This window comes from Oryzias latipes, chromosome 5 (assembly GCF_053564925.1).
Source record: "Oryzias latipes strain Hd-rR chromosome 5, Olatipes_Hd-rR_3.1".
NCBI classification, from domain to species: domain Eukaryota; kingdom Metazoa; phylum Chordata; class Actinopteri; order Beloniformes; family Adrianichthyidae; genus Oryzias; species Oryzias latipes.
The window spans coordinates 7,565,017-7,578,340 of record NC_136241.1 but is presented as its reverse complement, the minus strand read 5'-3'; the positions used below and the strand labels follow the sequence as shown (position 1 = coordinate 7,578,340).

The 13,324-nt window shown below is 43.6% G+C and overlaps 1 protein-coding gene across 2 annotated transcripts in view; it reads left to right on the top strand.

Annotated features, from left to right (window-relative positions):
• Nucleotides 1-12,312, top strand: part of mmp24 (matrix metallopeptidase 24) — a 45,016-nt gene extending 32,704 nt beyond the window's left edge. The window contains exons 9-11 of one of the 2 annotated variants that reach the window (XM_023954646.2): nucleotides 1,861-1,999; nucleotides 2,156-2,422; nucleotides 10,148-12,312. In XM_023954646.2, coding sequence (XP_023810414.1) covers nucleotides 1,861-1,999; nucleotides 2,156-2,422; nucleotides 10,148-10,506 — 765 coding nt within the window. In that variant the 3' untranslated portion in view covers nucleotides 10,507-12,312. 2 annotated transcript variants of the gene reach the window in all.
• The last annotated feature ends 1,012 nt before the right edge of the window (nucleotides 12,313-13,324 follow it).

The window sequence follows — 13,324 nt, the reverse complement described above, 5'->3', positions numbered from 1 at the left end:
AATGAATGTGCGCATTCTGGAAATGGGTATTTTTGGAAAGAGCTTCAGAGGATTGTTTGAGGGTTTGGAATCAAGTTCACAACTGGACTCTGTCCTGGAAACGGGTGGTTTTAATGAGTCCTCAGAAAAAATGAACACCAGTAGACGTGTGAACTCAGCGAGACTTGGCCTAGATTCAAGAAAACCAAATAATAATGAGCACGGACCCTTTTCTTCTCTTCTTCTTCCTCTTTTCTAATGTAGATTTTTATCCATTTCCAGATGCTTGATATAAATCTTTTTCTGTCACTGTTACCATATTTTCTGATATGTAAATCACTGTTTTTTCATTGTTTGGCCATGGGTGCCGACTTATACTCAGTAGTGACTTATTTGTGGTTTTATTTTTTAATATATTAATAATATATTCTTTATTTTCCAACTAACAACTGGTTGTCCTTTAGTAGTCTTTTCACATTACAACCAATTGAGGGTGTTGTGGGTGTGTGTGTCAGTGTTTGCTGCTACTGACAACAATGTGGACGAAGAAGTGCTACCCACAACAAACAGAATCTTAATGTTTTCTTCCTGAAATTGATTCAATTTTTCTTATTTGCATGGAAACATTGTTATTCTTGTTTTTATTTTTTACGTCCTCATTCAAATGCGGGATGCAAGTGTCAAACTGGGTTACAGAAAGACAGAAGAACTGCTGAACATTCTGTCATTCAGACGCAGCTCCTACACTACAAGGTAAAAGATGGCCTTCAAAAAAGACGACTTTGCATGATCTCATAAACCCAGACATGGAGACATGTTCACGGATGTTTTTGTAGAGCTCTTCAAAATAAACCTGATCTCTTAACATCACCCCGTCTTCCATGCATTGTAAATGAGACGGTCAATGCTTCCATGTAGCCATGAGGCTGAAAACTTGACAGTAGCCTCTCCTACACACAATGGAAGCGTCTAGTTTATGAAAACATTTTTGGACAACTATTAAGCATCGAATTTGATGTATGTCAAAAGAGGGAGTGGCCTTGAATTAGACACAGTAATGCAAATCTGAGGCGTGATTTGACGGATTTGTACAGAGGCATTGCACTTATTTCCTAAAAGTGTGACTTACACTTTGGAAAATACCGTAGTTCTCTGTACCCAGAAGGAAGATTGTCAAACATTAACGGTAACAGCTAAAGCATATATACTACCTTTAAAATCATAAGCGACTATCAATAGAATATGGAACATCCATACGATATCTGAAACTTGGTTCAGCCATGACAAGGACACTGACTTTGATTTGAAAAACTATGAACCCTAATTGTATGAACAGGGTAAACAAAAAAGGTGAAAAATAATATTAGATTTACAGTAATTAATAAAATGTCAGTTGCAGTGGATTGAATACTGGAAGTATTACATCTAAAATGTGCAATAAAGCAGGGAAAATGCCATAATAAACTGTAAATGTAGATCATCAGGTTAACGCTTAGAAGTGTTGAGGGACTGGATGGAAATAATATTTCACTCTCAAAAGAACAATGTTATTCATCTGTGATCCCTGTTATTTAAGAACAGAGACATTTACAAACTATCTCCCTCCACAATTTTTAAATATCTCAGAAAAAATATTTAATTATTAAACTAATTAAATATATCAGGAAACACAACAGTATAAAAGTCCCATCGCAGTGAAAGTCAAGGACAGCCTTTGAAGACCTAAATCCCTTTAAACCCCCTTCAAACTTTAGACAGTTGACTTAAAAACTAAAGTGCGAAGGATCCTTGTTTGACAATGCTGCTGAACATTAAAGACTGGCTGCAGTTTTGAAACTGGTCTCCAGAGTGATCCTGAAATTTCATTCTGTTTTCCCCCAGGATCGGTGGTTTTGGCGTCTTAGGAACAACAAGGTGCAGGAAGGTTATCCCATGCAGATTGATCAGTTCTGGAAGGGGCTGCCACCTCGCATTGATGCTGCCTACGAGAGATCTGATGGGAAGTTTGTCTTTTTTAAAGGTAGACAAAGAAGCATTTCAGAAAATCTGACCATTATCTGAAAGAACAGGAGCTAATAAATAGATTTAAAAAACCTATTCAGCTAGACTTGACAGGAAGCTTCTGTTCATAACTGGTTCCAAACTGGGTTGATTCAGCTCACTTCTCCTGTTTCAGGTGACAAGTTCTGGGTGTTCAAGGAGGTCAGTGCTGAACCAGGTTACCCTCAGAGCCTGTTGGAGCTAGGAAGGTCCCTCCCGAAAGAGGGAATCGACACGGCACTTCGCTGGGAGCCGGTTGGTAAAACCTACTTCTTCAAAGGTGACCAGTACTGGCGCTACAATGAGGAGAGGAGCACTGTGGACCCAGGATACCCCAAACCTATCTCTGTGTGGAAAGGAATCCCTGAAGCTCCACAGGGAGCCTTTATTAACAGAGACGGATGTGAGTGGAAGTAGTCTTTTGTTTTTCATAAAAAGTGTGCATACACAAAAAGAATGCATTGTGTAAATGTAAAAGAGAGGTATGCTCTGTTTTGGGAAGCATACGTTAAAGTTTATAATATAACCGGCAGCCTAATAATGAGAAAAATAAATCTTTTGAGACTCTACAAAACTGTGAGGTCTTTACATATAAAGGGTTCTATAAAGGGTTCTATTACATGACAGTCCAGTTTAAAATGGCCCAGGCAGACCTCATGCCGCCTAAAGCTAACAACAACAACAATGGAGGTCATCCAGCAGGCCTTTTTTATAGCATTTGATGTTGTTTGAGAGAAGATTGTGGGCGGCAAAGAGGAATAAAGCTGCTTTCTTGGAGCTTTCTTCTGTCATGATGTCCTATAGCCAAGCAAAGAGTTTCAACAGTAGCTCCGCCGAAATAGGTCTGCCAAAACTTTCCCATGGGCCCACCACCTGTAGGTGGGCCCATGTCCTTCATTGCACAGGCCCATAAAATGCAATGTGGTTTGGGTAGTAGTCAATGGTGGGTGCCCTGACGACCCAAATCCTGGTCGTGAAACTTGGCTTTTGGGACATGGAACGTCGCTCTCTGGGAGGGAAGGAGCCTGGGCTTGTGTGAGAGGTTGAGAGGTTGAGAGGGACTGGCTAGATACAGTCGGGCTCGCCTCCACACACAGCCTGGGCCCTGAAAGACACTTATTCGAGAGGGGTTGGCAGCGAGCTGGTGTGTGCTTACTCGTGAGCCCCCTTCTCAGCTGCCAAGTATTGGAACCCGGTGGACTAGAGGTTCATGTCCCTCTGCCTTTGTGACTGTGGTTTTGGCTTACAGCAGTTTAGAGTACCTGGCCTTCTTGGTGTCTCTCAAAGGGGTACTGGAAAGTGCCCCAACGGGGGACTCCATTATCCTCGGGGGACAGTGGCACTCGGAGGGGTGTCATTGTTAGGAATGATCCGAACCCGAGCAGTGTTTTGTTGTTGGACTTCTGTGCTCGTCATAGTTTGTCCATAACGAACACCATGTTCGAGCACAAGGGTGTCCATCAATACACATGGGACCAGGACACGCTAGGCAGGAGGTCAATGATCGACTTTGTATATGTTTCAGGCGACCTGTGGCTTGGTGTCTTGGACACTTGAATAAAGAGAGGTGGTGGTGAGTTGGATTCACTGGCGGGGAAGGAGGCCAGAGGGACTTGGGAGATCTTAATGCACTTTGAGGGTCTGCTGGGAACATCTGGCTGAGCCCTCCGTCAGGGAGGTCTTTAAAAACCTGCATCCAGAAGAGCTTCAAACAGGTACCGTGGGAGGCTGGGGACATCGAGTCCAAGTGGACCGTGTTTTCCACCCCCATTGTCTCTGCTGCTGTTCGGAGCTGTGTTCGCAAGGTCTCTGGTGCCTGTTGCAGTAATAGCCCCCCAGCCTGGTGGTAGACACCAGAAGTACAGTACAGTACAAGAGTCCTACCAGGCCTGGCTGGCTAGTGGGACTCTACAGGCAGCTGATAGGTATCGGCAGTCTAAGCGAGCTGTGGCCCAGACTGTTGCAGAGGCAAAAACTTGGTCAACTCGGGCAACTAGTCTGGATGCCTCCTGGATGCCTCCCTTGGAAGGTGTTCCGGGCATGTCCCACTGGGCTGAGGCCCTGGGGAAGACCCAGAACATGTTGGAGAGACTATGTCTTGGAACATCTCAAGGCTCCCCAAAGGAGCTGTAGGAAGTGGGTGGGGAGAGGGAAGTCTGGGCATCTTTGCTTAGACTTCTGCCCTCGCGACCCAGTCCTGGATGAGTGGAAGAGAATGGATGGATGGATGGATGTATGGATGGATGGATGGATGGATGGATTTAATTTAAGTCATGCATTCAGATACACAATCTAGCCGCAGGGGTTGCAAGCCAGTTGCCTCTGTGCCGGTCCCAAGCCCGGATAAATAGAGAGGGTTGCGTCAGGAAGGGCATCCGGCGTAAAAATTGCCAAAATAACCATGCGAATCATCCACAACACTTTACACATACCGGATCGGTCGAGGCCCGGGTTAACAACGACCGCCACCGATGCTGTTAACCTACAGGGTGTCGGTGGAAATTTGACTACTGTTGGTCGAAGAAAGAGGGGAGGCAGAAGGGTCCGTGGCCAGAGAGAGAAGGGAAAAGGCAGGAACATAGGTTTGAGAATAGGGACTCTTAACGTTGGCACAATGACAGGGAAAGGCAGAGAGCTGGCAGACATGATGGAGAGAAGGAAGGTAGATGTACTGTGTGTGCAGGAGACAAGGTGGAAGGGCAGCAAGGCACGTAGTATTGGAGGAGGATACAAACTGTTCTATCATGGTGTTGATAGGAAGAGAAACGGGGTAGGTGTGATTCTGAAGGGGGAGTTTGTAAACAGTGTTCTAGAGGTGAAAAGAGTCTCAGACAGGATGATGAGCCTAAAGTTAGAAATTGAAGGGGTGATGGTGAATGTAGTCAGTGGGTATGCGCCACAGGTTGGCTGTGAGTTAGAAGTGAAGGAGAGATTCTGGAGTGAGTTGGATGAGGTCATAGAGAGTTTTCCCAGAGGAGAGAGAGTTGTTATTGGAGCAGACTTTAATGGGCATGTTGGTGAGGGCAATAGAGGTAATGAGGAGGTGATGGGCAGGTTTGGTGTGAAGGAAAGGAATCTGGAGGGACATATGGTGGTGGACTTTGCGAAGAGGATGGAAATGGCTGTAGTCAACACTTACTTCCAGAAGAGAGAGGAACATAGAGTGACATACAGAAGTGGAGGTAGGAGTACTCAGGTGGACTACATCCTATGCAGACGAGGTCATTTGAGAGAGGTTATTGACTGCAAAGTGGTGGTAGGAGAGAGTGTAGCCAGACAGCACCGCATGGTGGTGTGTAAGATGACTCTGGAGGTCAGGAAGAAGAAGAGAGGGAAAACAGAAAAGAAGACCAAGTGGTGGAAGCTACAGAATGAAGAAACTTGTGAGGAATTTAGGCAGAAGTTGAGACAGGTCCTGGGTGGTCAGGATGAGCTTCCAGATGACTGGGAAACTACAGCAGAAATTATCAGGGAAACAGGTAGGAAGGTGCTAGGTGTGTCATCTGGAAAGAGGAAAGACGGTAAAGAGACTTGGTGGTGGAATGAGGAAGTACAGGAATGCGTCCAGAGGAAGAGGTTGGCTAAAAGGAAGTGGGATGTAGAAAGGACTGAGGAAGGTAGACAGGAGTACAAGGAAGCGCAGCGTAGAGTGAAGAGAGAGGTGGCAAAGGCCAAACAGAAAGCTTACGATGAGCTATATGACAGGTTAGACACAAAGGAAGGAGAAAAGGACTTGTACAGGCTAGCCAGACAGAGAGACAGAGATGGGAAGGACGTGCAACAGATAAGGGTGATTAAGGACAGAGATGGAAAGGTGCTAACAACTCAGGAGAGTGTACAGAAAAGATGGAAGGAGTATTTTGAGGAGCTGATGAACGTGGAAAATGACAGGGAAAGAAGGGAGGAAGATGTGGTTGTTGTGGAGCAGGAAGTAGCAGAGATTGGAAAGGATGAGGTTAGGAAGGCTCTGAAAAGGATGAAGAGCGGATAGGCCTTTGGTCCTGATGACGTACCTGTGGAGGTATGGAAGTGCTTAGGAGAGACAGCAGTGGAATTTCTAACGAGGTTGTTCAATAGGATTTTAGAGAGTGAGAAGATGCCTGAGGAATGGAGGAGAAGCGTTCTGGTTCCGATCTTTAAGAACAAGGGTGACACGCAGAACTGCAGCAACTATAGAGGAATAAAGTTGATGAGCCACACAATGAAGCTGTGGGAAAGAGTAGTGGAAGCCAGGCTTAGGAAGAAGGTGGAGATTTGTGAGCAGCAGTATGGTTTCATGCCCCGTAAGAGCACCACTGATGCCATTTTTGCTTTGAGAATGTTGATGGAAAAGTACAGAGAAGGTCAGAAGGAGCTGCATTGTGTGTTCGTAGATTTAGAGAAGGCGTATGACAGGGTGCCGAGGGAGGAGCTGTGGTACTGTATGAGGTCGTCTGGAGTGGCAGAGAAGTATGTCAGAGTAGTTCAGGACATGTATGAGAGAAGTATGACGGTGGTGAGATGTGCTGTAGGTCAGACAGAGGAGTTCAAGGTGGAGGTGGGACTACACCAAGGATCAGCTTTGAGTCCTTTTTTGTTTGCTATGCTGATGGACAGGCTGACAGACGAGGTAAGACAGGAATCTCCCTGGACAATGATGTTTGCGGATGACATTGTAATTTGCAGTGAGAGTAGAGAGCAGGTGGAGGAACAGCTAGAGAGGTGGAGGTTTGCTCTGGAAAGAAGAGGCATGAAGGTCAGTCGTAGTAAGACAGAATACATGTGTCTGAACGAGAGGGATCAAGGTAGAAGCGTTAGGTTACAGGGGGCTGAGGTGAAGAAGGTGCAGGAGTTTAAGTACTTGGGGTCAACAGTTCAGTGTGATGGGGAGTGTGGAAAAGAGGTGAAGAGGCGAGTGCAGGCAGGTTGGAGCGGGTGGAGGAAAGTGTCAGGAGTGTTGTGTGACAGAAGAGTGCCAGCAAGACTCAAAGGAAAGGTGTACAAGACAGTGGTGAGACCAGCTCTGCTCTATGGGTTAGAGACGGTAGCAGTGAGACCGAGACAAGAGGCTGAGATGGAGGTAGCGGAGATGAAGATGTTGAGGTTCTCCTTAGGAGTGACCAGGTTAGACAGGATAAGGAACGAGTACATCAGAGGGACGGCTCATGTTGCCTGTGTTAGGGACAAAGTCAGAGAAGCCAGACTGAGATGGTTTGGACATGTTCAGAGGAGGGATAGTGGATATATTGGTAGAAGGATGTTGGAGATGGAGCTGCCTGGCAGGAGGGCGAGAGGACGGCCAAAGAGGAGATACATGGATGTCTTAACAGAGGACATGAAGTTGGCTAATGTTAGGGTAGAAGATGTCCATGATAGAGTGAGGTGGAAAAGGATGATTCGCTGTGGCGACCCCTGATGGGAAAAGCCGAAAGAGAAAGAAGATTCAGATACACATGCCTTTGACAGCTGTGTGTATCTGGACTTTGAAAGTATAAAGTTTAAATATTACACTTTGGATTTGGTCTGCTGTCTCCTTTAATTATGAAGAGGAGGCAGGAGCTGTTGGATCTACCTGGAGTCGGCCTGCAGTTACTAAAGCTCCTCATTTGGGAGCGTTGTTTTCTGGAACAAGCGCAGACCACAAAGACAAAGAACACAGCGAAGAAAACTGTCTGATCTTATGAAGAGTCCATGAAGTTTGCATGTGGAAATGAAGTGATAGCCTCCAGAGTGTTTGGAAGTGGTCTTGTAGCTTTTATCATTTTGTCCTGTTGGTAGTATTTTAAAGATTATATCTGACTGATTTCCTCCCTGTCATTTTCTTGATAGTTGTAATCTCCAAAGCAGAAGAGTGAATGCTCTTTTGTTTTAGCCCTTGTGCTATCCTTGGCACTTTAACACTGGGAGTTGGGTCATCTAGACCCCACTAGACAGTGCGCTGAAACTTTTGTCTTCAATGATTTGTGATCTTCACTGGTGTCCATGGATTACAGGAAATCCTCTTCACCTTTATCCACCTTTGTCATGGTAGGGATAACCCGTCAATGTAAGGGGTGGGGTCATAGGATAGCACAACTCCCCCTCTGGTCACCATCAGGAACCATCTCCAGAGTTCTAACCACACTTCCTGGATGCTGCACACTCTCATTCACTCAATCAACCACACCATACTTAAGCTCTGGACTGAGCTCAGCTCATTGCGAAGTATTGTTTGTGCCACTCTGCCTTCCTTATCTAGCGTTATATCTGGACCTGATCTTCTGTCTCCTGACCCTGGCTCTGTTAGCCTGCCGCCTCCCCCCGACCGTCGCCTGGATTTTGACCATCCTGTCCCTCCTCTGATGATCTCATGCCTGTCATCGACTCCTGCCTGCCTGACCGACCCTGATTTAGCTTTGGGGACTTTTAGCTGAGCTAATAAATCTGGTGCACTGTGATCAAGCTGTCTGCTTGTTCTTGTGACAATTATTACTTTTAGGGCCTGATTTTTGAATTTTTTTGGTAGCAAGGAGGTTGGACTTAGTTCTTTGGTTTCTTGACTTCTTTGTATCAAAATTTTGGGATGTTTTCTATCATTTGAGCTGCTCTGATGTGATGAAGCAGAAGAAAAAATTCACAGGGTTTTCTGTGAAGCTCGATGTTGTAAAGGGGGTTAGGAAATGTGATAGCTCTTGTGCTGAGGTTGGTGTTTTAAACACTGTGAGCACATGAAACTCAAGAAGCCTCACAGCAGACAGCCCATTCTTCTGACCTGTTAAAGTACCCAGTCCAGTCATCCTTTGTGGCAGCTGCTGCAACGGTGGGACGAATGTAGACCAAACAAATGTTTGACGCGTTCTTTGCAGTGATGCGGTGGTTGTGCATGTCTTACACCCTCACAGCAAATACGTTTGCTTGTTTAAGGCATCTTTGAGATCTAAAGATTTGTGTTTCGTGGACACTTTGTGAATACCAAAAATCCAAATAAAGGAGTCAATTACTGATACTTCCACTATTTTAAACTGGAAGAGCCACCAGCCTTTATTTTGTCTGGAGCCGACTGGTATCACAAATTCACATGATTTTTTGCACGTTTTCTCAGGACTGTTCATTCAAAAGCCACCTAGCCCGTCCCAAAGCCTGTCCTCTGTCTGGAGATACAAATTCACAGGAGACATGATTCTTCTGAGTCCGGCAGCCTGCTCACGCAGAATAGTAGAATGGACTGTGGTCCGAAGCCTCCGCCGTTCTGTGCACACTGTAACAAAATCGTACGCACAGTTTATCAGATTTTAAAAAATATTTTAACCACTGTCCCCCGGCGGGCTCCGTAGATTCTTCAGATTACATGGCTGAATGGTGTCTTTTTTAAAGAGGACTTTAGAATGTACATATTATCCACTGGGAATCCAAAAGCCTTTCTGAGGAACCTTTATCAAACTGTTTGTTTAAGATTCTAATAAATTCTAACTTCTGAGGTGGAGGTTATGATAAAGGACATGTGTTTGCAGGAATCGCTTGGCAAATCTATGGTAAAACAGTGAGGCTGATGCTGTTTAATGTTCACGCAAAAAATTACTTTGATCTTCTTAATTTGCAGTAAATAGTATAAACCTGCATTTATTTTACAATCTTATTTGTTTTAAAGCATTTTCCCAAACCATGAATAAAAAATGGTGACCAGCTGATATTTCATCAAACAGTATATTGATAGTGAGTGTACAAACACATCCTTCCGCATAGATTATTGTGTTTTTGAGTCTTTCTCTTCCACTGTTACCTGATATGGTGAAACCAGCCTTTTCTTGGTATAAAATGCAAAAGATACCTCTAACGGGTCGATCTGATGTTTTCTAAACCTCACAGATGCCCCAAATGATGGGTTTGACAAAGTGTGTTTCTGTGGAGCTAATGTTTCCTGTTTTTGTGTCGGAGGTCAAACAGTTTGTCTAAATATTGCTCAGATCTGTGTAACAAGTTTTGATTAAAAGATCTAATGTAAAGACAGGTTTATATGACATCTGTGTACATGACAAATACAGTATGAGGTTTCATTTATCTGCATTTTAGCTTCTCCTTTTCTGTGATTGGACCATGTTAAGCTATGATCTGGAGTCAACCCAGTGCAGTGGGAAACACCACTGTGATGCTTTTGCTCTCTTCTCCTCAGACTACACCTACTTCTACAAAGGGAAGGACTACTGGAAGTTTGACAACCAGAAGCTGACGGTGGAACCTGGCTATCCCAAGTCCATATTACGAGATTGGATGGGTTGTGACCAGTCTGATATAGAGCATTCTGGTGGTAATCGCGGCGATCGCCAGCTGCCGCTTGATAACGTTGACATCATGGTGACCATCAACGATGTCCCAACAACGGTCAACGCCATCGCCGTGGTGATCCCCTGCGTCCTGTCACTGTGCATCCTCGTGCTGGTGTACACAATAGTTCAGTTTAAGAACAAAGGAGTGCAGCAAAATAGCATTCCTCAGCACTATTACAAATACCAGGTTCAGGAGTGGGTATGACAGACAACCTCAGGTCACGTGGGAGGAGTCATCTGGCTTTTGCCGGCTCTGGCTAAGGACAAGGATAAAAGTCGCTAACTTTTCTAACTTTGGAGTGCACAAACTCAACAGCTTGGTCAAGTAGAAGTGAGTGAGTGCTTGTGTCTGCCTCGTCACACCTGGCGAAGCTGTGACCAAACATGCCTGATGGTAGGAACATGACCATGAGGATGCCAGAAGGAGAAAAGCACCTCATCTGCTCTGCTATTTTCAAGCCAAAAGGACAGAAAATGAGGTTCTCTTTGGACCTACAACACACCATCGTCTTCTCAGTGAAACCTTTATTGAGCAGAAAGAAAACACCCCTTATGAACCTGACATCCCCTCTGAAAGTGTGTTACATCAATACCTTATAAAGTTCTTTGCTTCAGAAGTTAGATGGTATTTGGTAATATTAGGGTGTGTTTTTTGAGAATTTTTTTTATAAAAGCCCTGAAAAAAAACATTGGTAAAATGGCCATAAATGGGGGAAAAAATGGTATCCCCTTTTTAATCCCACAGTTTTCTTTGCTTTCATTTATAATGAGATGTAAAGCCTTCAGAGGACAGCAGGGGTCAGAAGTCAGGGACAAAACCGATTCTGGTGGCAGAGCTAGTTCCACACCAGTGGCACTTGACTGACTCCTCTCCACCTATGGCACCATGACTGCAAATGCCTAACCTCCATGCAAAAACTAGAATCTGAATTTCTGTGTAACAGAAGTTGTGCAAGAGGTCCAGGCAAACACTAGGGTTTGTCAGGAGTTCTCGCAAAATTTGTGCAATTTATATTCTGTTGAAATTAGAGATACAATTCTGAAATTTCAATTGAATTTGAGATGCATCACTAGCAGCTGACACTATAATCTTACACTGTAAATCCGAATAGGTTCTGTGAACTAAAAATGTATGAGGAAACCGATTACATAATATTTTTTTCAAGTTATCTTACTTAAAAATGATCAGTTTATCAGAACTTAGAATGTTTGAGTTTGCACTTAGCACTTTAACTAAATTTAAACTTTACCTCTTTACTCATACACAATCCTCTCAGGGTCTGCCAGATCTGTAGTGGGAGAAAGCCGGATCCCAATGCATGCAAATTCCACACAGAAGGTGTTCTGTTTTATGTCCCCCAGCAGGTCCTGAACCAGGTCTTATCGCTCTGCGGCAGGAGCACTAACCGCTGTGCCACCACATCCTGAAAAATCTATTCAGTATGTAGCTGAGTTCATGTCACAACGTTCAGGGGCGTACGTTATGACGTAATCACGTCTCTTCACTTATAAGTATTGACACTTAGGTTTCATTAGTCCCATAAAGATACAAATGAAGTCAAAGTTGAATCGGATTGTAGGTTTAAGCTGACTTGACTTGGTTGAGCAACCAAGTTTTATAATCAAAGAACTGAAAAAGTAGCACTACTTTTGAGTTCTATGATTATAAAACTCTTTGTACTGTTCGGGTTTACAGTGTACTTGAAACAGGTTTTAACATAGTTTGGAGCGCTTGCTCTTGTTAAACAACATTTTCAGCAGTAAGGACCGGGCTGTCGACAGTGCACCCGTAAATTTGGCTTCTTGGACATGCTCCTGCATTGCTAATTCTGAGTTGTCTCTAACAGGCTGCAGACAAACCAGTTACGGACTCATCATTGTTTCTTTTGTCAGCCAGAATTTTCCTCAACCAGTGGAACGAAAGATACAAACCAATAATCTTCATAACTTTTACTGCTAGCTTTTACTAGCTTTTACAGGGGTAGAACAGTAAATTTGAACAAAGAACAAACAGACCTATTTTAAACTTTAAGGTCAAAACTAAAACTTGTGTATAAAAATAAACGTTGGCTTGATGGTTAGCTAGTTCCTTTAAGGATCTTTTAAAAGGCTTGTTCTTCTCAAACTGTTTACTTGGAAGTTAAAAAGGTGTTGAATAGATCTAGTCAGTATTCTGAGTTCACACACTTTAAAAAAAATGTTATTTAGATTCTTTAAAAAAACTAATATCTGATGGTTAAAATGGCCATAATGATGTGTTTTAGAACTGTTTGTAGCTAGCTTTGTTGTACCAGTTCAGGCACACGCACATTTTGAAAGGTTGCCCGATTTGATCAAACAATAGACGTTTTAAGGTAAAAACCAACCATGTGTTTGAAAGTTTATTTCTGCTAGTTTAGAGGTCTGACTCTGCAGGGTTATTGAGGCAGAGTGGACTGCTTTTTGAATCATGGCAACATCTACAGAGTTTAAAAAAGTTCTGTTCACAGCCCCCATGCCAGTTAACGATATATTCTCCCCATCCCTCACATAATTCTCTCGATCCAAACTCCATCTGTGCTTCTCTGCGTAGATGACACTTTCCCTTTGGTTCCTTCATCCATCTTTACTAAGCATTCATTCTTTGAACATTCTGCAGCACACTTCAGAGAGGGACTACATGCGGCACACTTTAGCCTCTGCAGTTTGGCAAGCATCCCCAAATTATTTTACATTATTACTGGGAAATAATGTAACCGCTGTGCTTTTATACTTTTGCTTTAATACGATTACAAGCTGTGTTTAGGAGCTGGTCGTTTCTAGACTTTAATGGATTTGCAAAAGAGGCGTGTTCTTTTGTTATTTAAAGATGACAGATTTAGTTATTTTTTTAAATGTTTGCATTTAGATAACTCTTTTGGTATTTTTAGAATGTACAAGCCTGTCGGGTTTTTAAACCAAACATCAACTTGAGCTTTGGAGCTAAACCTTTTTTATTTGTCTAAAGTTACTCAAAACAAGAGTAAAGTTTCCCCCAATTGTAA